At 47.7% G+C, this 22064-nt stretch overlaps 2 protein-coding genes across 7 annotated transcripts in view; one reads left to right on the top strand and one right to left on the bottom strand.

Annotated features, from left to right (window-relative positions):
• SAMD8 (sterile alpha motif domain containing 8) overlaps positions 1–22064 on the bottom strand; it is a 123327-nt gene that overhangs the window by 88009 nt on the left and 13254 nt on the right. For 2 of the 5 annotated variants that reach the window (XM_086381897.1, XM_086381893.1), the window contains exons 2-3: positions 8307–8478; positions 66–159 (exon numbers count right to left, since the gene is read on the bottom strand). In XM_086381897.1, the coding sequence (XP_086238023.1) occupies positions 66–159; positions 8307–8317 (105 nt within the window). In that variant the 5' untranslated portion in view covers positions 8318–8478. The remainder of the gene's footprint in view (positions 1–65; positions 160–8306; positions 8479–22064) is intronic. The other 3 variants (XM_086381895.1, XM_086381899.1, XM_086381894.1) reach the window with 2 other exon arrangements.
• The window catches only part of DUSP29 (dual specificity phosphatase 29), a 32552-nt gene continuing 13440 nt past the window's right edge, over positions 2953–22064 (top strand). Inside the window, exons 1-2 of one of the 2 annotated variants that reach the window (XM_086381927.1) lie at positions 2953–3555; positions 14297–14530. In XM_086381927.1, coding sequence (XP_086238053.1) covers positions 14331–14530 — 200 coding nt within the window. In that variant the 5' untranslated portion in view covers positions 2953–3555; positions 14297–14330. Of the gene's footprint in view, positions 3556–9198; positions 10609–14296; positions 14531–22064 lie in introns of those variants that run through there. The other variant, XM_086381928.1, reaches the window with a different exon arrangement.

Here is a 22064-nt window from a genome sequence, read left to right on the forward strand (position 1 = left end):
CCAGTGAGGTGGAGAGGCAAAAAGGCTGCGGGGACACTGCCCCAGAGAAACGAGAGCTGTCCTACCTGGACTCCTTCCAGAGGACAGCGGTCCTTGGAGATGCCGTGGAGGGCTCTGGGCGGGCTGCAGAACACAGGCCTCAGTCCGTTTGCCTTTCTTCTTAACACAAAAGAAGAAAGACCACTGTGGACAGCAGAGGACCTCGAGCCATCAGACTACACCCGTGTGCTGCTGAGATATGGCCTTGGCCCTCTGGGCTCCATCTGGGAGGGCACCCTCTCCCTGGGCTCTGGCTGGATTCAGCATCCGCATAAACTCTGGTGTCCACAGAGCACAGAACCCTCTGGATCTTTTCAACCCAGAAAAGTCAGGTAGTAGTCAAATATCACATACTAGTTTTCCTGCTGCTGCTGCTATAGCAAGCCACCTCAAACTGAGTGGCTCAAAGCAACACTGATCTTCATACAGTCCTGGAGTCAGAAGCCTGATGTGGGTCTCACTGGGCTACCTCAAGGCATGGGCAGAACTACATTCCTTGGGCAGATACTAAGGGAGAATCCATTGCCTTTTCCAGCTTCCAGAGGCTGTTCTTTAGTTTGTGGCCCCTTCCTCCATCTCCAAAGCTGGTAACAGGAAGCTGAGTCCTTCTCACAACGACTCAACTCCCTTCTTCAGCCTCTCTCCCCCACTTTGAAGAGACACTCTGATTACATCAGGCCCACCTGGGTGATACAGAGTACTCTCCCTATTCAAAGATCTCGTGATTGGCACTCTTAATTCCACCTGCAACCTTTATTCCCCTCTGCCTTGTAACATATTCACAGGTTCCAGGCATTAGGATGTGGACACCTTTGTGGGTGTGTGCATGAGTGTGACTGTGTGTGTATTCTGCCTACCATACCTTGCCACTGCGCATAAGTGGAATTCTGATCCAGAGTAGTGTCTACCTGTATGTGAAAATGGAGAAAGTAGAGGGAGATTCTGGGGGAAAGGAATTTGCTAATAAAATCACTTGAGTCAGAGAAGGCAGTGGCTTTGGGAGGAAACCTATGTCAAGTGCTGCCATATGTACGTTAAGTTCCTAAGAAGCTACAATGAAAACAACAGCTGTTTCTACAGATCACACTTTGCCTGCACTAGGGTGGCATGCTGTTGCACAGAATCCTGGTGGATTATCCTCGGAATCTTAAACAGTTAGAGACATCTCTGAGTCCAGCCGATGGTCACCTGGCTTGTTCCCATCCTGGCATAATGCTATGTGTGCTGTGTCCACACTAGGCAGATCCTGGAGCATTCACCCACAGCCTGAATTCTGCCCTGAGAGCTGTGCAGAGAAGGCGGTCTTTTCTCACAGGTGAGCCCTTCAGCTAACTAAAAGATGGAGCAGGTGTCCCCTACTACCACTACTCTTTTCTAATAAACTTTTCCCAGGGCTTCCTATAGTTTCTCATAATTAATTACGTGGTTTCCACTCTTCCCCACCCTTGTCACTCTCCTTTGGGCATCCTTTAATGTGTGAAGGATTGGCAACAGGTAGGGTGTGGGGAGAGAGTCACCAGTCTTCTGATCACAGCATTTAGGGGCTAGTCTAGTGGAGGTGATAATCCAGCAACACACATCAATCTTTCCTTGGCCATCCTTCTAGACAGTGTGAAATACTACCTTGCCCTGTTAATGGTTACCTATCTCTCTATCCATCCCAGATGTCTTTAGCTATTTGATTTTTGCCCGCTCAGCTCAGCCCTTAACTTGGGCTGGGTTTGGGACTGAGGCTGGGACTGGCCCCCCAGGCTCCCAGCTAGATGGAAACCTTTCTTCAGCCTCAGTTAGTTTCAGCATCTCTGACTTCTCCAGTTCTTAGGGCAATTGCAGAAGGGCCTCTGCCTCCAGCACGTGACAGCAGGGACATGTGGACCCTGACAGCTGGACCTCCTTAATACACCCTGTACGCTTAGATCCTGAGTACTCTGCCTTGTGCATATTCTCTGCACCAAGAAATCAATAAAAGCAAAATCTTTCTTAGCAGTTTCGCAATGAAAAATACTAGAAGAGATAATCGCTCTAAATGAAATTGGCAGTCATTAAACATGCGAATTGTGTTTTGGTTTGCTGAATACGAAGTTGTAGAGGGCAATATAATGACCCCAACATAAGAAGACCCTACTAAGTGAAGGATGTAGAGAGACTGGGGACCCCCTATCCACTCCCCCTAATCCTTCACACACTGCTGCTGCTGCTAAGTCACTTCAGTCGTGTCCGACTCTGTATGAGCCCATAGATGGCAGCCCACCAGACTCCCCCGTCCCTGGGATTCTCAAGGCAAGAACACTGGAGTGGGTTGCCATTTCCTTCTCCAGTGCGTGAAAGTGAAAAGTGAAAGTGAAGTCGCTCAGTCGTGTCCGACTCTAGCAACCCCATGGACTGCAGCCTTCCAGGCTCCTCCATCCCTGGGATTTTCCAGGCAGGAGTACTGGAGTGGGGTGCCATTGCCTTCTCCGTCACACACTGAAGGATGCACAAAAAAGGGTGACAGGATGGGAAAGGATGGAAAATCAAGTCACTCATTAAAAGGAACTATAGGAAGCCTCGGAATGATTTTACCAAAAAAATAGAGGAGCCTGGACAGGACTATTCCCCGACCCCTGCAGCCCTAAAAAAGAGGACCATAGCAGTAGGGGTGGTGGTGGGGTCCCAGGAGCAAAGAAGGCTGGGCCAAAGAGATGGGAGGCTGAGAGAAGGAATCGCTAAGGAGAGAGATCTGGGAATGACTGTTGAATTGGGAATATTTTTGGCCTCCTAATACCATCCAGTATTTTTAAAATGTTTAGCATGTATCAGGCACTGGCTATATACTTTCCACACTGTATTTCATGTAACTCTCATTACAACATAAGAGGATGGCATTATGATTATTTTCCCCACTGAAGCCCAGACGCGGGTTGGACACCTGCCGAAGGTCTCACAAGAAGGGATACAATGCAAATGAACCCAAGCTCCCAGTTTCTCTGGAAGATGGATGTGGTTCACTGATCACCCTGCATGATGTGGCAACCATTCCATTCACTCCTCAGAGACAGCTCCACAAACTCCCAGAAAATACTGGAGTGAAGAGTTCTCCAGGCTGGAGGCCCCCTGCCCTTGCACAGGCACTGTGCCAGCTTGCAAAACACCCCCATTCCAGCTGCTCCAGGACAGAGCCCCAGGCAGGGCCCCGCAGGCACCTGGCCTCATCCATCCCAAGAAAACAAAGCCAGGAAATCCCCCTGCCTGTCCCCGCGTTAGTGGCCATGTGTCCCGCCTCCGTGGCTGGGTTGGGGACAAGCGTGTATGCTCCAGGTACAGGACTCCCAAAGTCAAGGGTTTCAGGTCACACTGGCAAATCATTTTGCAAGCAGATGCCACAGGTCTCCTCACAGACTGGGCAGCACACAAGGTCAGCGTCAGCAGATCTGACCCTAAAAATAGGCTCTTGGATGCCAGAGTGGCTGGGTGTGCGGCCGCCACACGCCCCACGGACCAGCGCCTCCTGACCCGGCCAGGACCCAGTGCGCACAGGTAAGGCCCTCTGGTGGGGAGACTGGCATCTCTTGGGTTCAGTCGAGTGTTCTTTGGGGTCCCGGGTGTGGGGATCAGAGGACCCCTTTCCACCTGGTCTCTGGAACAGCAGACACCAGCTGACATCTTCTCAGTTTGACAGGCTTCTTGCTCCGTCTTTCCCTAAAGACTCCCAAGAAATTTTCTCCACTTCCCTTCCTCTAAATCTAAGCTTCCAGTTCAATGACCATTTCTAAAGGATAATAGGGTGGGTTAAATCTCATCGGGCCCTTCTGAGGCACTGGATGCATTGCCTCACATATCATATTCCAGCAAGGTTCTGCATTTATCCATTTAGCCAGTAGAGGGGAAAAAAACCTCAGCAGGAGGTGTGGGGGAGGGAAATGGAGACACCCATGGTGACTCACATCAAGCGTGGGGCAGCACAAATTACAACTAAGTCCTCAAACCCTGTGGATGAGAACGCTTCCTGTGTCCTCGGTAATCCTAAACATCATTTGGACAGAGTGGTTATTTTTGAAGCTTTTTCCTGTCCTGGTGGGAGGGTGGGGTTGGGGATGATTGCTCTGGTAGAGACGGGGAGACTGGGTCACTGAGGGACTTGGCCTCTGGACCAAGACACCAGCGCCTATAGGCAGGAAGGTGGGACCATGTCCTGTATCTCAGACCAAGGCTCTCCCATTAGACCCTGGGCCCTTGTTCTGTGGCCCTAGTGGCCCCTCACGGGCCTGGACCCAAGAGTTGGGAGTGGGGGACTCTGAGTGTTGAGGAAATCTGAGAACATTCCAAGGGGAAACACTTCAAGTAAGATGAGGGAAGGTGCAAGGTGTGTGTGTGGAGAAGCCGCCCCACTAAAGGCCCAGCATCTGAGGGGCTCTGTACTCGGTCTGTGTTCTTATGCCCTGAACCTTCCATCGTGACCTCGTCTTTGTCTTCTTCACAACAGAAGCATTTTGTTCCCACCAAATGACATTTGCCAACAGCACTTAAAGGGCTTCTGAGCTGAATCCTGTACAGGGGAACAAGCTTGGGCCTGGAGCGGGAGGTGGGACGTGGGAGAGGGTCTGAGGAGTCAGGGGGAGGTCAGGGACTCTTCAGGGGCAAAAACAGATCCATGCTGGGGGGTTGGGGCGATGGCCCTCCACCATCTGACGAGCTGGAAGCCCTTGCTGGGGGCATGTCGGTCCTAGGGTGGCACTGGACTGGAGGGGACCCTGAGTCCTGACTGAGGGTGGATTTCCAGTGGCTGCTGACAGCCTCACAGGGGACAAGGGGCAGAGGGGACCCTGAGGCCGGGGGCTTAGTTGTGTTTCCTGTCACCCTGGTGACGCCCAGCTGAGTCCACTTGGGGAGGGGGCAGCTTGCCCTCCCTGGAGCCAGGGCTGGCCTTCTCCAGACACCGCAACCCTGTGAGTTGGCAAGGGGTCCTGGCTGGCCACATGTGAGGCGCAGCTCAGAGAGCCTGTCTTCTAGGTAGTCACATGGCCATGTACCTACTACTTGGACCGCAGCAGCCCGGGGAGGGATGTGCCTTGTCACCTTCACTTCAGATGAGCACACTGAGACACAAAGCCTTGGAGTAGCTTTTCCAGAATCACACAGCCCAGACCACAGCGAGGCCAGTGTGCCTCAGAGCCTGGCCACGTAGCCACTGTGCTCAGGTGGCCCTCCGTGAGGTGGGGGTGGGGGACACCTCACCCACTTCCCTCGTTGCCTGAACTCCCGCCTGCACAAGGCCACTCCAGGTCCTGGTGTCAGGAGGCAGAGCTCTGTGCGTCCCCTCCAGCCTGACTCCAGGGCAGGTGACCCTCCATGGTTCTGGACCCACCACTTCCACAGCAAATAGGGGATCAAGTCTCATCGCAGCCTGGCATGGGCACCAGATATTAACAAATTGGAGAGAGACCTTTCTCCTCCTCCCCAAAGCTCTGCTTTTATGTGAGCTTTTTTTTGCTCACCCATGAGCAAAGGAGCCCCATCACCCAGAGGAGGATGTTCAGACGTATTAATGCCCCATCCTGTGTGCCACGACTACCCCCCAAGAGACCTTTGGCCCCCAGCTCTACCCCTATTCCTAACGCTTTCTGGGCTCAGAACTTAGCTCCTAACACAGTGTTAGCAGCTGTAAGAGGTGGGAGCTTGGCCTACAGCCCTCACACGGCCTAAAGCCTCCTCTGCACAGCACAGAGAGGTGGACCCAGTGAGTGAGAGTGGTGCGGATGGCAAGTGGGTGGGGTGAGACCATGGTGAGAGCTGCACCCCCACAGTCTACCCCCACATCTTCCCCCATCATGAGGAAGCCTCACATTTTGAGGTGGCACATAATGGGAAGTGACCCTTGAAAGAGAGGGGCTAAAAGGCCAGCTCTTCCTGAATTCATGAGCTGTGTAACCGCCTGCAGTGTTTACACCACCACTGCTCGGTCAGAGGCTCTTGCGGTCCCTGTACCACAGCCTCCTCTCCCCTGCGGGGCTGGTCGTGGAGGTCAAGGCAACCCCGGCCGGCCCCCTTGTCTGGGAAGGAAGCTGCATGTGGCCCTCCAGCCTCCTCACGGTTTCCGGGAGGCCCAACTCTGCCAAACCAAGACTGAAAAAAATCAATTAGGAGTTCATAAATTACCACCCTGAAGCACTTTGAAACCATTTGAAGAGTTAATCAAACAAGTTAATGACATCAACCCCATCTTAGAAGGAATATTAAATTACCTCTTTAAATGAAGCCTTCTCTGTTTTTTTTAATAAAAGGATTTTACATTAATTCACATAATTGCCTCCTATTAACATATTTGCCAGAATCCAAAAGGAAAAGAAAAATCTGTTAAACTTGGGTTGTGTCTGATATATGAGGAATTAAATTATAGGCAACAAAAAATTCCTAGGGTTTTCACGTCCAGGTTTTAATATTTTAAAAATCCCACAACTTTTATTTCCTAGTTGGGATCATTTTCGCAGATTTAAGATGCATAAAGACAAGCATGACTTGCGGTAAATTAAAAACATGTATATTCATATACATATACTGCTGCCAAATTCTGCCCTTCCACGTACCCTGGTGGTAGGTATTACTCTCCTAATAGAGTAATTTTCCCAACCACAATAACATTTTTACTCTACCCATTCTTTCAAGGCATATTCCAAGCCCAACTTGGGTGGTGTCATGACTAACTTTCCCCAAGAGCCCAACGCATTTAGGAAGGTAAATATGTTATGTCCATAAATACAGGATACCTTCAAAGGAAGAGGATTCATTTTTAGAAGATTAAATTATAAACTGTTCTACTAGACCAGAAACTTGTAGAAGGCAGAGACCTCTCTGGCCCAGCCCAGGCCTGGCACTTAACAGGGGAATATGGTGGATTGTGGGGGTGAGCAGGGCCAGGCCTAACTTCTGAGGTGAAGTCAAAAAGCAGCCCTGATGCTAGCCGAATCAGCCTAACCAAGACCAGGCTCAGCAGAGTCAGAGAGTCCCAAGGGACGGGGATGGATGCTGCCCTCTCCACCTGAGGTCTGTCTCCAGTCCAAGGGAAGCCTGGGAAGCAAGCTTCCTTCAGAGGTAGATTTACCCCCAGAGAGTCAACACCCCACACTTGCACTGGCCTCTTCTAAGTCCCTGCACCTATTGGGTTTTCTTTTTCTTAAAGAAACTGTATACACTTCAGAACCCACAAAACTTGACTCACTTCTGGTTTTCCGGGAAGCACTGAAGGACCAGAATGACTCGGTGACGTGACCTAGGCCTGGCTCTGCCACCAGAGGGCTCACGAAGGCTACAGCCCTGCCACTGGGAAATTCACATAGCCTGGAAGGTGCTCGGTGCTGTGTGTCATGGCAGGAACTCCTGGTCAGGCCTTGTCCTGAGGCCACCTGTCTGTACCTTCAGTCCACAGGTTTAGAAAGTGCATGTACAACACCCAGAACAGTTCTCAAACAGAACCTTCACAGGCTTTCCCCCGCGCCATACACTCTCAAGTATTCTATGTTCATCACAAGAGACCTTAGAAAAGATGGCTCCTTAGAAAAAAGAATAAGCTCATATAATTTCATCATTCAAAATAAGCATATGCTTAGTGTTAATGTTTTGGTGAAATGTATTTTTGTACAAGAACAGAATCAGACTATACATGCTGCTTCACACACTTTGGTCTCTTCTCTCCACCAACACAAGCCTCTTCCCCTTTGATTTCTCAAAACCACAGCAAACACAGCAGTCTGTACCATCTAACAGGTTCACTGAAGTTTCAGGGTGACAACGAGAGGGCTGACAGAGCCAGTGGTTGTTTAGTCGCTGAGTCATGTCCAACTCTTTTGCGATCCCATAGACTGTAGCCTGCCAGGTTCCTCTGCCCCTGGCATCTCCCAGGCAAGAATACTGGAGTGAGGTGCCATTTCCTTCTCCAGGGGGTCTTCCTGACCCATGGATGAAACCCACGTCTCCAGCATTGGAGGAGGACTCTTTAGCACTGAGCCACTGGGAAGACTGATATAGTCAGTTGCTATTCAGTCACTCAGCCATGTCCGACTCTGCAACCACAGAGTTTAGCATGGGGATCCCTGTTCTGAGGAATCCTGTGGCTGTGTGCCCTGGATGCTCCTCACCTGGCTCCCAAGCCCTGCCTCCCACAGCCTACAGCAGTCCCCTCACACCCGCTCTGGGGATGTTCTAGAGGCTCAGAACTCCCCTTGCTTTCTTGTACAGAATAATTTAGCTTTTTGTTCACTCCATCACTTTCTGAAATATGCTTTAGGACTCACCTTTTCCCCATCAAAAGGATCCTTCAATGGTGTTTTTTGGTTAATCGGGAGGCCTGTTCTGTGGCTCTCACTCCTGGACATGGCTACCTGGCCAATCTCTGCAGGCTCAAGGGGGTCCACTTAGATACTCAAGTTTCCTGCTGAAATGAATGATGCTTCTTCCATCCTCCACCTTAGAAAGCAAAAGAATCCAGGTTAAGTGTTTGTTTTTGAAGCATCTTCACCCTCTTGTTACAGTTCCATTTTATCAAAGAAGGCAAAGCTCAGGAAGGATGAGACATGTAGATTCGAGTCCTCAGTGATTGCTGAGGCTGTGAGAGTACAGGAGGGCCACCAGCCAGTGAATGTGGGGAGAGAGGGACAGAGAGGTAGAGGAGCCCCAGGAAACAGCCAGGCCCTGGAGGCAAGTCAGATGAAGTGGAAATCATAAATCAAAAGTCACAAGTAGCTTCCAGCCCAGACTGTTCTATTTGGCCAGCACAGTGAAAAAATACAGATGTGGTTATTTCTTATAAAATATGATTATTTATAAAGAATCCCAAAATAGAAGACACACAAAAATATCTTTCTGAGTCCTGCTACTTGTTTACAGTATTTGGTGATTTTTTCCCTAGTTAAAAAAAAAAAAATATATATATATATATATATAAAATATAAAGTTTTTTTAATTGAAGTATACTTGATTTACAATATTGTTAGTTTTAGGTGTACAGTACCGTGATTCAGTTATATAAAAGAATATACATATATACATTTTTTTTTCAGATTCTTTCCCTTATAGATTATTATAAGACATAGAGCATAGTTTCCTGTGCTATATGGTAGGTCCCTGGTTATCTACTTTGTATAGAGTCATGTGCTTATGTTAATCCTAAATTCCATAAAAATTTTTTTTTACATAAAGTCAAATCATGGTGTCAAAATTATATTTCTAAATTCAGCTTTAGCCCTTCTTCACTGGCAAGGGAAACCTTTAATCAAACACAAGCTGTACCACTGAAAAATCTGACATGGAGTCAGGATTAACGAGGGATCCCAATTTTGATTATTCCTGGAAATAGTTTCTCAAAGCAAGGCTACTGTTTCACAGAGGGAAGCGGCGCTTGGGCCTCATAGGTCAAGTACCACTCAGTCTCTGCGTTCTCTGTTATCACAGTGTCTTTGAATGTTTTAAGATCACAGTGTCTTAAGAATGTTTTAAGATCAGGTATCTTAGTTGGGTTCCCTCCAAGGCCGACCCTAAAACCAGGGTTTGAGAACAAGTTGTTGTGAGGTGCTTCAATAAACAGGATCAGTGCAAAGACCAGAAAATACCCTCAATCAGGGAAATAAAGGGGCTTGAGGGACGAAGTCTTTTGTGTATAACGGAGCTGTCCACTGCAGTGATCCAAACTGAGGAATGGAACAGGACAAGACCAGTCTCTAGTGCAGCTGCCTACTGACTTAAATTTTTTACATCAGCTGATTTTGCACAAAACTCTGGCTTTCTGACTTTTCATAAAAATGACTATATGGGCTTGCATTCCCACATGGAATGGCAAGCTGCTGCCCCCTTCAGTGGGGCCGTTTGCTCGCACTGTGCCACAGTCCGCACCACTCCCTGATGCCTCCTCAGTTCAGTCCAGTTCAGTCGCTCAGTCGTGTCCGACTCTTTGCGACCCCATGAATCGCAGCACGCCAGGCCTCCCTGTCCATCACCATCTCCCGGAGTTCACTCAGACTCATGTCCATCGAGTCAGTGATGCCATCCAGCCATCTCATCCTCTGTCGTCCCCTTCTCCTCCTGCCCCGAATCCTTCCCAGCATCAGAGTCTTTTCCAGTGCTCCTACCTGAGGCCAATAGTTGGACTTTTGCTTGTTTTATTCTTTAACACCCAATGCACTTAACTCCTCTGTTATCTGCCTGGCCCCTCCAGGAAGGAGCCTGAGTCTATCATCCTTTGAGAAGAGGCAAGCTGATGCTGCAAATAAAGGCCAAGTAGCCATCAAGTTGACATTTGATTTCCTGGGACCAAACCTTTCAATATGAAGCTGTAACAGGAACCTGGAGGCCTCTCTTGACAACCTGCCCAGCTCTCATTATGACATTTAGCCTGTGATTGATATTGTATGTGTCATCGAGACCTTGGCAGTTAATCTTTAGGTCAAATCTATGGAAACCAAACAGAGCAGGTTTGTCTTCCCCTTCCACTTTGGCTGTGATCTGGGAAACAGACGCTCCTGGCCTCTATGAGATCCAGAGATTTGGGAGCCATGCAGAGAGATGCACACAAGCCGCCTTCAGGATTTGGAAAGATTACAGGTCTGTGGTTTCTGGACGGCTCTGTGCTTTGTTCTCTCCCCCCATTCAATCTACATGCTGGAGGATAATAGATCCCAGAGCTCCCTCTGCGTGCCAAGCTGCTCTGGGTAGACCACACCACTTCCGCTTCTGTCTGGAAATCCAGCCGAGGCTTTCAGCACGGGGATGGGGATGGCTTCCTCCACAGTATAATGAAGGAGGACCAGCCTCAGCAAGGGTGAGGTCAGCTTCAGTGATCAAAGGAGGCAGGCAGAGGGTTCAGAATGCAGTTACTTCAGCATCTCCCTAAAATCCCATCTTCTGAAGCCTACTTTGGTAGCAGTCAGGGTTCAAAATGGCTCAAACCTTCACATTTCAGTTCCCAGCTGTGACTCACTGTTAAACAGGAAGAGCTGGTGCCATGGACAAGCTGAGCTCCAGATCTCTCAAAATTAAAGCACCTCAGGCCTGCAGCAGGCAGAGTATGCTTACACTCTCAGGAGACTGGGTGCCTGTGCTGGTTCCTCCACAGACGTTTCCATCCATTCCTTGAAATAACGCCTCCCTGGTGACTGCAAATGCCAGCAGCCATGCCCCAGAGCAGAGATCGGGTCTGAGCAACTCCCTGCTGCAGGGGACTGTCCATCCTGTGTTCTGCTCCTCACTTACCTTCCGTCCTCCTCCAAATTAGCCCAAGGCTCCTTCCTGCCCCATCAACTCCACTAAGCCCCTAGCACAAGCCCCCAGTCTTATTCACTGCCCTCGGTCATCCATTCACTCCTTCCATTCACTCCCTAGGCCATTCCCTCATTCAATAAATACTTTCTGATCCCCTCTTACACGTCAGACACTGAGGCTGCAAACAACACAAAGGAGCATCTTCAGGGAACCTCGGTAAAAGGCTATCTAGCCCCTCTCTTGTCCCAGTCCCACATCCTTATTCGGGGCTAAAGACTTGGGTCTGCACTTCAATGAGAACAAGGAAAAGCATACTGAGCACCCTTCCTACCCTTCTATTGACTCAACAGCTCCTTGACTCTTGAACCACATACTTGGGCAATTATTATCAAACTTTAGTTAGCATGAGACTCACTTGGGAGTTTGTTAAAATACAGACTCCTAGACACCACCCTGGTTCAGGGTACAACTCATGAATCTGCAAGAGCCAGATGATTCTGTGGGAGGTAGCCTTTAGATCACACTTCCACAGACTCCAAAGAGAGGCCTCTGCAGCCCACTGCCCCCACCCCTCCACTCAGGGTCCTGCAGGAAAAAGTCACAGATCCTGACCTCCCATGATCACCAAAGACTGCTAGCCAGTGATCCTTTAATTCATCTACTGTCAACTTGGCTGAATCAAACTTCCCAGAGCAGTAGTTTCAGCCCCTTTCTTCTAAAAAAAAAAAAAAAAATTAATGTAAACTTTCATGCATACAGAGAGTAACAGTGACTACCTGCAGCCCTCATCCTTGGCAAATCCTTCCTCATCACACCTCTATCCATTCCCCTCACCCCATACACAATATATTACATTTTCCAGTGGTATTATTTTTGAAGCAAATCCCAGACATTATATCATTTCATCCGTGAACATTTCACTACATATTTCCAGAAGATCAGACCCCGAGGTATAATTTAACTGTCCTCTGAATCTCCTGCAAAGCAGTTGCTAGATCTAGCCTCTGAGGACTCTGATCAAAGATCCAGCTCTTCCTTTGGTGAAACGCCTTCTGTGGTGGTGGCGGTGTGTTTCTCCATCAGAAGGCCCATAGCGTCTGATCGTCACTTCTTAGGTCACAGCTGTCAGTGCTCAGCTCCTGCATCCATTAGCTCCTCAGGTGATGTAAAATGGTGCTTTCTTCCTTCTCTATTGAAGTTCTTCTATAAAAGAAAATTCCCCTCATCTACCCAGTAGTAGCGTTTGTATCAGAAAGGAACAACAAATGCTAGATTCTGTTTACTGACCTGTCTTCACAATGAGCTGGTTCCCTAGCATCTTCTAACAGTGAATGATTATTTTACGTATCATCACGACTTAAGTGCTTGACGTGTTTCTATCAGCTGCAGTTGTTTTTGTTATTCATGTTCAAACTGTCCCATTTTTGATAAGTGGGAGCCTCTCCGAGATGTGCTCTGGGTCCTTTCAATCGGATGCTACTGGTCTTTGACGTTCCCAGGGATTTTTTACATTTTTAAGTCCTTGGGGCCTGCCCCTCCTCATGCTGTATCCTCCACTCTGACCCCTGCCCTCTCAGCAATTAAAAAAATATATATTTATTCCTTCATTTATTTATTTTTGGCAGCGCTGGGTCCTCGTTGCTATGTGTGAACTTTAACTAGTTGTGGTGAGTGGGGGCTATTCTTCGTGGCAGTGCATGGGTTTCTCATTGTGGTGGCTTCTCTTGTTGCAGACCATGGGCTCTAGGGTACTCAGGCTTCAGTAGTTGGGGCTCGTGGGCTCAGTACAGGTTCAGTAGTTGTGGTGTATGGGCTCAGTTGCTCGCTGCATGTGGGATCTTCTGAGACCAGGGATCAAACCTGTGTCCCCTGTATTGGCAGGTGGATTCTTAACTGCTAGACCACCGGGTGAGCCCATGGCAATTATTTTTTTCTCAGAAGACTAAGATCACCTATTACAAACATCCTCAATTTACAGTGTTCCTCATCTCCAAAATGAAGATAATCACAGCACCTATTAATTCGGGTTGTTAAGATTAAATGAGTTAATAATTGTAAAGCACTTGGAATAGTGCCTGGCACACATTAAGTGCTACATAAGGATCTGTTAAATATATGAATAGCATTCCCTCCCCATTTCTCGTCCATGAGTTTCTCAGTGACTCCACCCCTTCTTCTTTCCCTACAGTTTCCCAGCACTGTGAGTACAACCTCCCTTCCCAGGCTGCCTGAGTGTATTGGTCACCCAGCCCACAGAACACACGGTGCCCAATTCCACGGAGATTCACTTCCTTGGGGACAATGGAAACTGTTCACACACATTCTATTCACAGAGGCTGACAAGCTCTACAAACATCCTGATCTGCAGACACAGCTTTCTAGCTTGGAATGTCTCTTCTGGATGACCACTAAATTAACACAACTGCCAGCCTCCTAGCTTGAGAGTGGCCAACGTTGTGTTCAACCTTCTAACAAGTTGACAAACCCTCACACAGCCAAGTTTCCTCCCACCCCAAGACTTCTGAAACCCTGGAAATGCCTGGCTGCCCAGACCTCATAGGTTCTGGATCCCCAGATGTGCCCTTTCCACTGGACGACAGCTCTCTGCAGACACTGAATACCGTGGGTCTGGAAGGCCAGGGACCTCCTGGGCCTTCTTGTTCATGCTCAAAATGGCCTCAGCCTGCAGACTCAAGTCACATAAAGGAAAGAGTAGGCACCAACAAAGGGGTAAAAATCTAAAAGAAAGATGGCAAAGAACAGGCTGCCTGCAGGGATTTCTTAGACCCAAAGTCTGTCCTGGGTCTGTACCATATGCCCATGTCAGAGGGCATGCAGCATGCTTGCTCTGCAGGGGACTGGAATGTCAGGGAAGTGTTAACTGCCATCATGACCTTCCTTGTTGACCTCCATAACCTAGGAAAAGGAAGGAGGATCAGAGCAAGCGGGGAGATTCCTGCCACATCTTCAGATTAGCTTTTACCCAACTCTGTCCCTGCTAACCCCAACCCTGATCCTCTCTCATGACCAGCTGCAGAAAGGAAAGAAAATCCCTTGGCTCCAAAATGACATCCGGAGAATCGAAGACAGGCCTCAAGAACGTCTACCCATCTGCCAAGAAGCTGCTGCCGAAGGTGGAGGAGGAGGGGGAGGCTGAGGATTACTGTACTCCTGGAGCCTTCGAGCTGGAGCGTCTCTTCTGGAAAGGCAGTCCCCAGTACACCCACGTCAACGAGGTCTGGCCCAAGCTCTACATCGGCGATGAGTAAGTGCCCAGATTCAGCCTCACGTTTGGTAGCCAGCCCTTCCCAGGTCACAGCCCTTGCTACCTTCCCACCAAGAGCTCTTGCTTTCCAGGTTGGTTCTGAGAGAACTCTTTATCAGTTCGGGCTAGGTTTATTTTCCTATTACAGAAAACTCAGAAAAGGGGCTTAAGTAAGATAGCGGTTGGTGTGTCTCACATAAAAGATGTGGAAAGGAAGGAGAGCTGGCATGGCAACTCCAGGGCCATCAGCAGCTCAGGCTCCCACGCCTGGGCCCCACCATCCCCCAGGTGTGGCTTCCTTCTTCAAGGTTGCTTCATGACCTGACATTGCTAGTAGGGCTCCTGTCACCAACTGTAGGATCCAGACCATGCGAAGGTAGAGGAAAAGGACATCTTCCCGAAGGGAAGTCCACCAAAGACTTCCCCTGCTCCTCGCTGCAAGAGAGGCTAAGAAATGTAGTCTTTTTTTAGCTGGGGATAAGACAAGCAAGAATAAAGTCAGTTCTCAGGTGGGTGGCATAAGAGCACATCACCCTCTGTATCAGGAAGTGTGATAGACCTCGCAAAGTTGAGGTTACTTCCCTTGCTTTAGATTTTTATAGCCACCATGCCCCACTCTTCAAAAAAATGGGAAGTGCCTACTGTAAATAATAATAGTGATAACAGTAATGTTGTTGTTGGTGGTGGTCATTAAAAGTCATGTCTGACTTTTTGCGACCCCATGCCAGGCTCCTCTGTTGATGGGATTTCCTAGGCAAGAATACTGCCGGAGTGGGTTGCCATTTCCTTCTCCAGGGGATGTTCCCAACCCAGGGATCAAACCTGTGTCTCCTGCACTGGCAGGAAGATTCTTTACCACTGAGCCAGAAGGAAAATAATAATAGTAAGACCTATCATTTACTGACTGTTCTGCGCCAGGCACTGGGCTACGCATCTTGCATGAGTGATCTGACTTTATTTTCACTACAGCCCAGTGAGAGGTCATCTCATTACTCCCATTTTAAAGATAAGGAAACCGAGGCACAGAGCAGCTAAATAATGGGCCCAAGGTCCACAGCTTGTTAAGTGGCTGAGAGCTGGATTCAAAAGCAGTTTTGCCTAACTCATAAGCTTTCATCCGGATTAGCGCTCCTGCTCCTCCCTCCACCCCCCAGGATTCCAGTTTACAACTCACCTCTCCAAGGAGTCAGATGGCATAGGACCCATTCATGTGTGATTTTCAATAACTGCTGCTTAAAAATGTCTAGTCATGGGATATCCAGAGGCAGCATCCCTCTTTTTTTCTTACTAATTTTAAATGGAAAAAGTTACAAAAAAATTTTATGCCCTTTTACACTAAATTAAACTAAACAGAGAGTTTTAAACACAAATTGCATAATCTCCCTTTGTCCTCTCTTAATTCTGCCCTGAGTAACCAGTATTAAGCTCACTTTATGTATATCATGGCAAACATAAGGAAACATACGCAAACACTTAAAGGATTTTTATTTCTTTTAAATAATTTTAGCAGGAAAAAAGGAATTAAATGATTCTGTACTTTCAGTGTTCCTTAGTATAGGTGTGCCATAATTTATCACATCATCTCTCAGTTGTGAACATTAGGGGAACCTGGGCTGTCCTAAATAGGGTCTCCATTGTTTACTTTTTAGAAAATAATAGCATTATTGAGATATAACTTACAGTCCGTAAAACTCGCCCTTTTAAAGTATACAGTTCAGTGGTTTTATTATTTCACAGAGCTGTGCAACCACTATCTAATTTCAAAGCATTTTCCTCACCTCAAAAGGAAACCCCAAACCCATTAAGTAATCACACTCCATTCCCCATATCCCCCCAGCCTGAGAAACCCCCAGCCTGCTCTCCCTTTCTATGAGTCTACCTAACCGGGAACTTCACGTGAACGGCCTTTCACGACTGGCTTCTTACGCTTAGCGTCCTGTTGTCAAGGTTCATCCAAGTTGAAGCATGTATTAGTATTTTTTTTTTTTCCTGCCAAATAATCTCTGTACTACTTTTGCAACTTTTTTTCACTGCATGGCTTGTGGGATCTTAGTTCCCCAATCAGGGACTGAATCTGAGGCCTTAGCAGTTAAGAATGGAATCCTAACCACTGGACCACCAGGGAAGTCCCTATTTCTGCAACTTTTATGTGAATCTAGAATTAGTTCAAAATAAAAAATGTATGCACACACTGTGACTCCAAATATCACTTTAAGAAATGAAACATACAGAAATAAGAGTACCAATACATAAGGATATATGGACAACAATGTTTAATACTGAAGTAGCAATAAAAGGTGTGTGTGGGGGATCTGAATATCTTCTAATATTATTAAATAAGTATAGTAAATATACTGTTTTCCTATTTTAAAGGTAATATAAACTCACTGTATAAAGTTATAGACATCTTTATTTCCCTAGGTATAATATGTTGACAAGTGAACTTTCTTCATAAGGGTGTATGGATTGAGATAATATATGGACATGAGTCTGAGCAAACTCTGGGAGACAGTGAAGGACAGGCAACCCTGGTGTGCTGCAGGGCGCAGAGTCAGACACGACTGAGTGACTGAGCAACAGCAACAACGTCAAATACTAGTGTGCTGTCAAGTACAGAGTAAGCGCTAAAAAAGACTAGCTTTAATAATAAGACAGTGATTAGTGTTAAAGAAAACTTTTGAATCTCCCAAAACAATCACTGAAGTCCACCACGCCAAAGCCATTCCTGTTAATACTGGAGTAATTTCCTCTTAGACTTTCTATATGCTATTTTTGGTTTAAAATAGTTGCAATCATATGGATTATTCATCTTATCTTTGTCTTTATTCCACACAGCATCATTCAAAAGCTTTCCCCTTATTATATACTTCTCATATACTTAATTATAATAACTATAATTATATATATCAGATGGACATAATTATCATTTATTTAACCACTTTTCCTACTGTTAGATATAGCAGTCATTTTCATGTTCTTGCTTTTATAAATAATGCTGCAGTGGACATCTTTAGGTATAAACATATTTTTAATATTTAAGATTATTTCCTTAGATTTGATCCTAAAACATGGCATAAATGGGGGAAGGACCAGATTGATCCCCAAGAAGCACCTCACTCTTTTGCCCTCCTCTCACCTCAAGAACAGAATGGCTGGGCATTTGCACAATGTTTGGGTCAAATACTGACTCCTATGTGGCCTCAGGCATGTCACTCACGCTTTCTGAACTTCGATTTCTTTACCTATAAGATGTGGGTTTTATGGTTTAATACATTGGATGCTGAGCGCAGTTTCCAGCACTGAGTGTGAACTATTAGAGTTCAGGCAGGTTCTGGAAACTAACCTCACAGTGTGAGAAGAAGGTAAAAAACAGTCATCACACTTTGCCACTAAGGGTCCCTGTGTGTCAAGGGCAGCCCTGGGATAGAAAATACCCCCAGTCACATTTCTCCCATGAGATGCTATCATAAACCCAAGGCCAGGTTGGAAGGAAGGTCCCTCCTAATGGGCCTCCTCCAGACAGCTCCCTCCACAGACACCGGCCCGGCCTTCCAGGGACCCGGGTGGCCAAAGGCCGGGGTGCGGGGGGGAGGGGGGGGCAGTGCCACATCAAAGCCCTACAAGCCTGTGGGTTCTAGAATTTCTAAAGCTTTTCTCATGCCTAGCTTATCCCAAGGGGATCACCAAATGGGATGCCTGGTGACTCTAAGCTCCCACTGCTTACCAGCCTGGGGAGGGCAGAGATGCGCCTCCCCCCGCCCCGCCCAATACCACCACAGCCTGGCAAGAAGAGGTCACAGATGGGAGAGCGATGTGGTTGATGTGAAGTGCGCTGACTCAGCGCTGGGGGTCAGTAGGCCCCCCTAGGCAGCCACCTTTTGGATGTCCTCATGGGGAAGTTTTCCTCCCTCAAGGGCTCAAGGCACAGCCACCCTCTCCCACGCCTTGGTAGGGGGTCTGAATCTCCAAGTAGGAACTGGAGGAACAGTGTGGAGTACAGCAAAAGCTGTCTAGTCCAGCGGGGATTGAGGCAGAGAGTTCAAGCCCCAGTGTGGGTGGCCACTCTGTGTGGCCTTTGGCAAAACAACTTATTGTTCTGGGACTCAGTTTCTTTATTTGTAAAATAAAGGGATAATTTCAAAGGTCCCTTCCAGCTCTGAAGTAAAATTCTTTAAGAAATGTCTTATTAAATAAATTAGGCTTTATTAGGCTCAAGCACATACTTGTTTTATTACTTTTAAGTCATTCAAATTAGATTCAAATTAGGTTAACCAAGTGTTGCCCTCCAGAGAACCAGGGACTGGCATCAATGATGAGATAAGAATAATTCATCACCTCTTATCAATCAGCAGTCCCTAAATGGGTGCTTCACAAGTGCTTCAGGACGCTTGAAAGCACTAAATTTCTGTAATTTAAATATTCTCACTTTAATCTCATTCACATCTTTCATTTGCTTAGCAAAATCTTTTTTTCTTTTTTCTCCCTGACAGTCAGCAGGAGGGCAAGTATCCTGGCTACAGTCAAAGTGACTGCAAATTCCCAGGCAGGACAGGCTCCCCACAGCAAGGCATCATTGAGAAATCTCTCCTCCCTCTCACAACAGAGGCAGTCCTGTGAGCCAGTGCCAGGGCTCTGTGAAGTTGCTCTGCTGCTTGAATGGCGAGGACTCTATTTTTATTAAAATTACAGTCGCCTCCAAGGTCTGCCTTTTAGGGCCATCGACAGCCAGCAGCCTCTCCCCATCAAGCCTGACTCTTCAAATGCCTGCACCTGCCCCACTCAGCCTGAGCTCGCTTGCCAAGGGGTCATTCTTTCTCCTCCTTTTTGCTCCCAAGCAGACCATCAGCCTTTGAAGCCAGAGGCATCTCGAAGGTTGGTTGGTCAAAGATGCTGGAGAGGGCTGTTAAGTCGCTAAGTTGTATCCGACTCTTTGTGACCCCATGAACTACCGCACACCAGGCTTCCCTGTCCTACACTATCTCCTGGAGTTTGCTCAAACTCACATCCATTGAGTCAATGATGCCATCCAACCATCTCAACCTCTGTCACCCCCTTCTCCTCTTGCCCTCAATCTTTCCCAGCATCAGGGTCTGAGGTGAAGGCAAAGCAGTGGCTGAGACAGTCCTCAGATCGAGACAGGACCTCTCACTGGTGTACCCGGACAGCTGCAACCTTTCCCCTCAAAAAGAAAGAAGCAATTCAGCCTTGAGGCACCAAGTAGAGCTAAAATTTGACTGTCTTTTTTTAGGGTGGGCCACGGCTAGACTAGGATGCAGTGAAAGCACAGCCAAGGTTGACAATTTAACATGCTGAATGTCACCTGCAAGAGCCAGAAAATCTGGACTCCGAGCCTCCGAGTACCAAAGGCAACTAAGCACAGCTGGGCACCAGCCATGGGCAAGGTGCTAGGGGAGAGGTGCCACAGGTCCTGCCCCCACTGGGCCTTCTCACACTGGGTGGCAGTATTTTAGCGAAGGCCCCCGGCAATGCCAACCATTTCCTTTCACGGTTAGCCGAATGCCTTGTCTGATCATTAATACAACGGGATGTCTTGAAACCAGGCCTTCTACACATTGTCTTTTCCCACTTAGCCTCAATCCTTGGAGGCCTAGAGCCTAGTGGGGTGGGGAAGATGATGGAGAGATTCCTAAGGAGTTAAAAACACGGAGACCACCTTAGGTCTTTGCGACAGTCAATCTCTCCTGAGAACTAAGGATAGAATGTCAATAAAAATCCTGGCATATATTTAAACACTAAGTGAATATATGACACATTCATTACTGAAAATTTACACAACACAGACAAAAGGAAGAACAGTAGAATTCCCTATAACCCCATTACCCAGAGCTAACCACCAATAAATTTCGTTGTACATCTTCCTGTTGCTTGCCACCTCCTCCTTGTTCAGAATTTATCTTTTAACCTTTCAAAGAAACTTGAATATCATCAACATCACTCAACTCTTCAAGAACCTTGCAAGGAAAGTACTGCCAATGTAATTGGTCCTCTTTAACAAATAAAGAAATCTGAGAGTCCCAGAGGTTCGTTGTTCTGGTTCATGCCGCAGTTTAAGCTTATAAACTACACCTGCGTGCCCTGTGCTTTCCGCAGGGCCTCGTAGCCCAACAGCTTCATCATCGGCAAGTAACAGAACACCCAGAAGACAGACCGCTAGTGAGTTCTGCCTTCATATCAGATGAATTGAAGGAGACCAAAAACTAGAATTGTGCCTGTTTTAAAATTCACCTGCGAGGAGTAGGCATGGCCAAGACTCCAGAGAAGAAGGTCACCATCAGGGTCATGCTCTCAAAATGACATGCCACCACAACTAGCAGTGTCACACTCACCAGTGTGTCTGTGCTGTGCTTAGTGGCTCAGTCGTGTCTGACTCTCTGCGACCCCATGGACTGTAGCCCGCCGGGCTCCTCTGTCCATGGAGATTCTCCAGGCAAGAATACTGGAGTGGGCTGCCGTGACCTCCTCCAGGGGATTTTCCCAACCCAGGGATCGAACCCAGGTCTCCCACATTGCAGGCAGATTCTTTACCAACTGAGCCACCAGAGAAGCCAGTGTGTGTCACAGGCATCAAAAAATGGCAGGATGTGGGCCATGGTGAACAGGCACCCACAGGTAGGCGTGGGGAGTCGGCAGGTCCTCACAGGTGAGGGTGTGGAGAACCTCCCCATCAGCAGTGGACGCTCATCAACGCCCGGGGCAGAATCCTGGCAACACAGGAGCAGCTGGTGGGCGGCTGGGGCAGACGTGTACATGCATGTGATGTCCCTCCTCCCCTCTGAGAACACACACCTGTGGGAAATGGGCTTCTGGGCGGGTGCTGAGGTATGCAGGACGGGAATCATAGGGCCTGGGGGTCTGAAAAGGCTGGATGCCAGGAGCTCTGTCCAAGGAGACTGTTCCTGTCACCCCTCAAGGTGGAAGGGGTGCTGGGTAAAGCAAGTTTCCTGGAGAAACTGCGAGGGGCTGGAAGGAGAAAGGGAGGGAAGGTCTCTGAGGAAACTGGACCTCAGGAGAAGAGAGTCCCTTCCTTAAGCCTCCAAACCAGATTCAGAATCCACATTTGAGGCCAGAGGTTCACAAGGCAGGGAGAAGTGCCAAAGAGAACTGGGTCAAAAACAGGGATATAACAATGTTCTTCAAAAGTGAAACTGTACAGGGGACCTCCCTGGTGACCCAGTGCTTAAAACTCTGCCCTTCCAATGAAGGGGGTGCTGGTTTGCTTCCTGATAGGGGAACTAAGATCCCACACTGCATAGCTAAAAAAATTAAAAAAATAAATAAATAAAACTGTACAAGTCCAACAAATGTAAGAGAACGTGTCCAATCGCATCACTAAATAAACAAAAACAAGACACCTTTTCTTGTCTATGAAATTAGCAATGAGCAAAAATCAGAATGTAAATTTGAACATGCTTTCTAGAAGATAATTTAGTAGCAAGTATCAGTTGTGTTCAAAACACTCATGCCCAGTGACCCAGCAACTCCACTTCAAAAAAACTGTCTCCCAAGGACACAG

This window comes from Bos grunniens, chromosome 28 (assembly GCF_055505025.1).
Source record: "Bos grunniens cultivar Pamir isolate PY7600 chromosome 28, Bosgru_T2T1.0, whole genome shotgun sequence".
Classification (NCBI taxonomy): domain Eukaryota; kingdom Metazoa; phylum Chordata; class Mammalia; order Artiodactyla; family Bovidae; genus Bos; species Bos grunniens.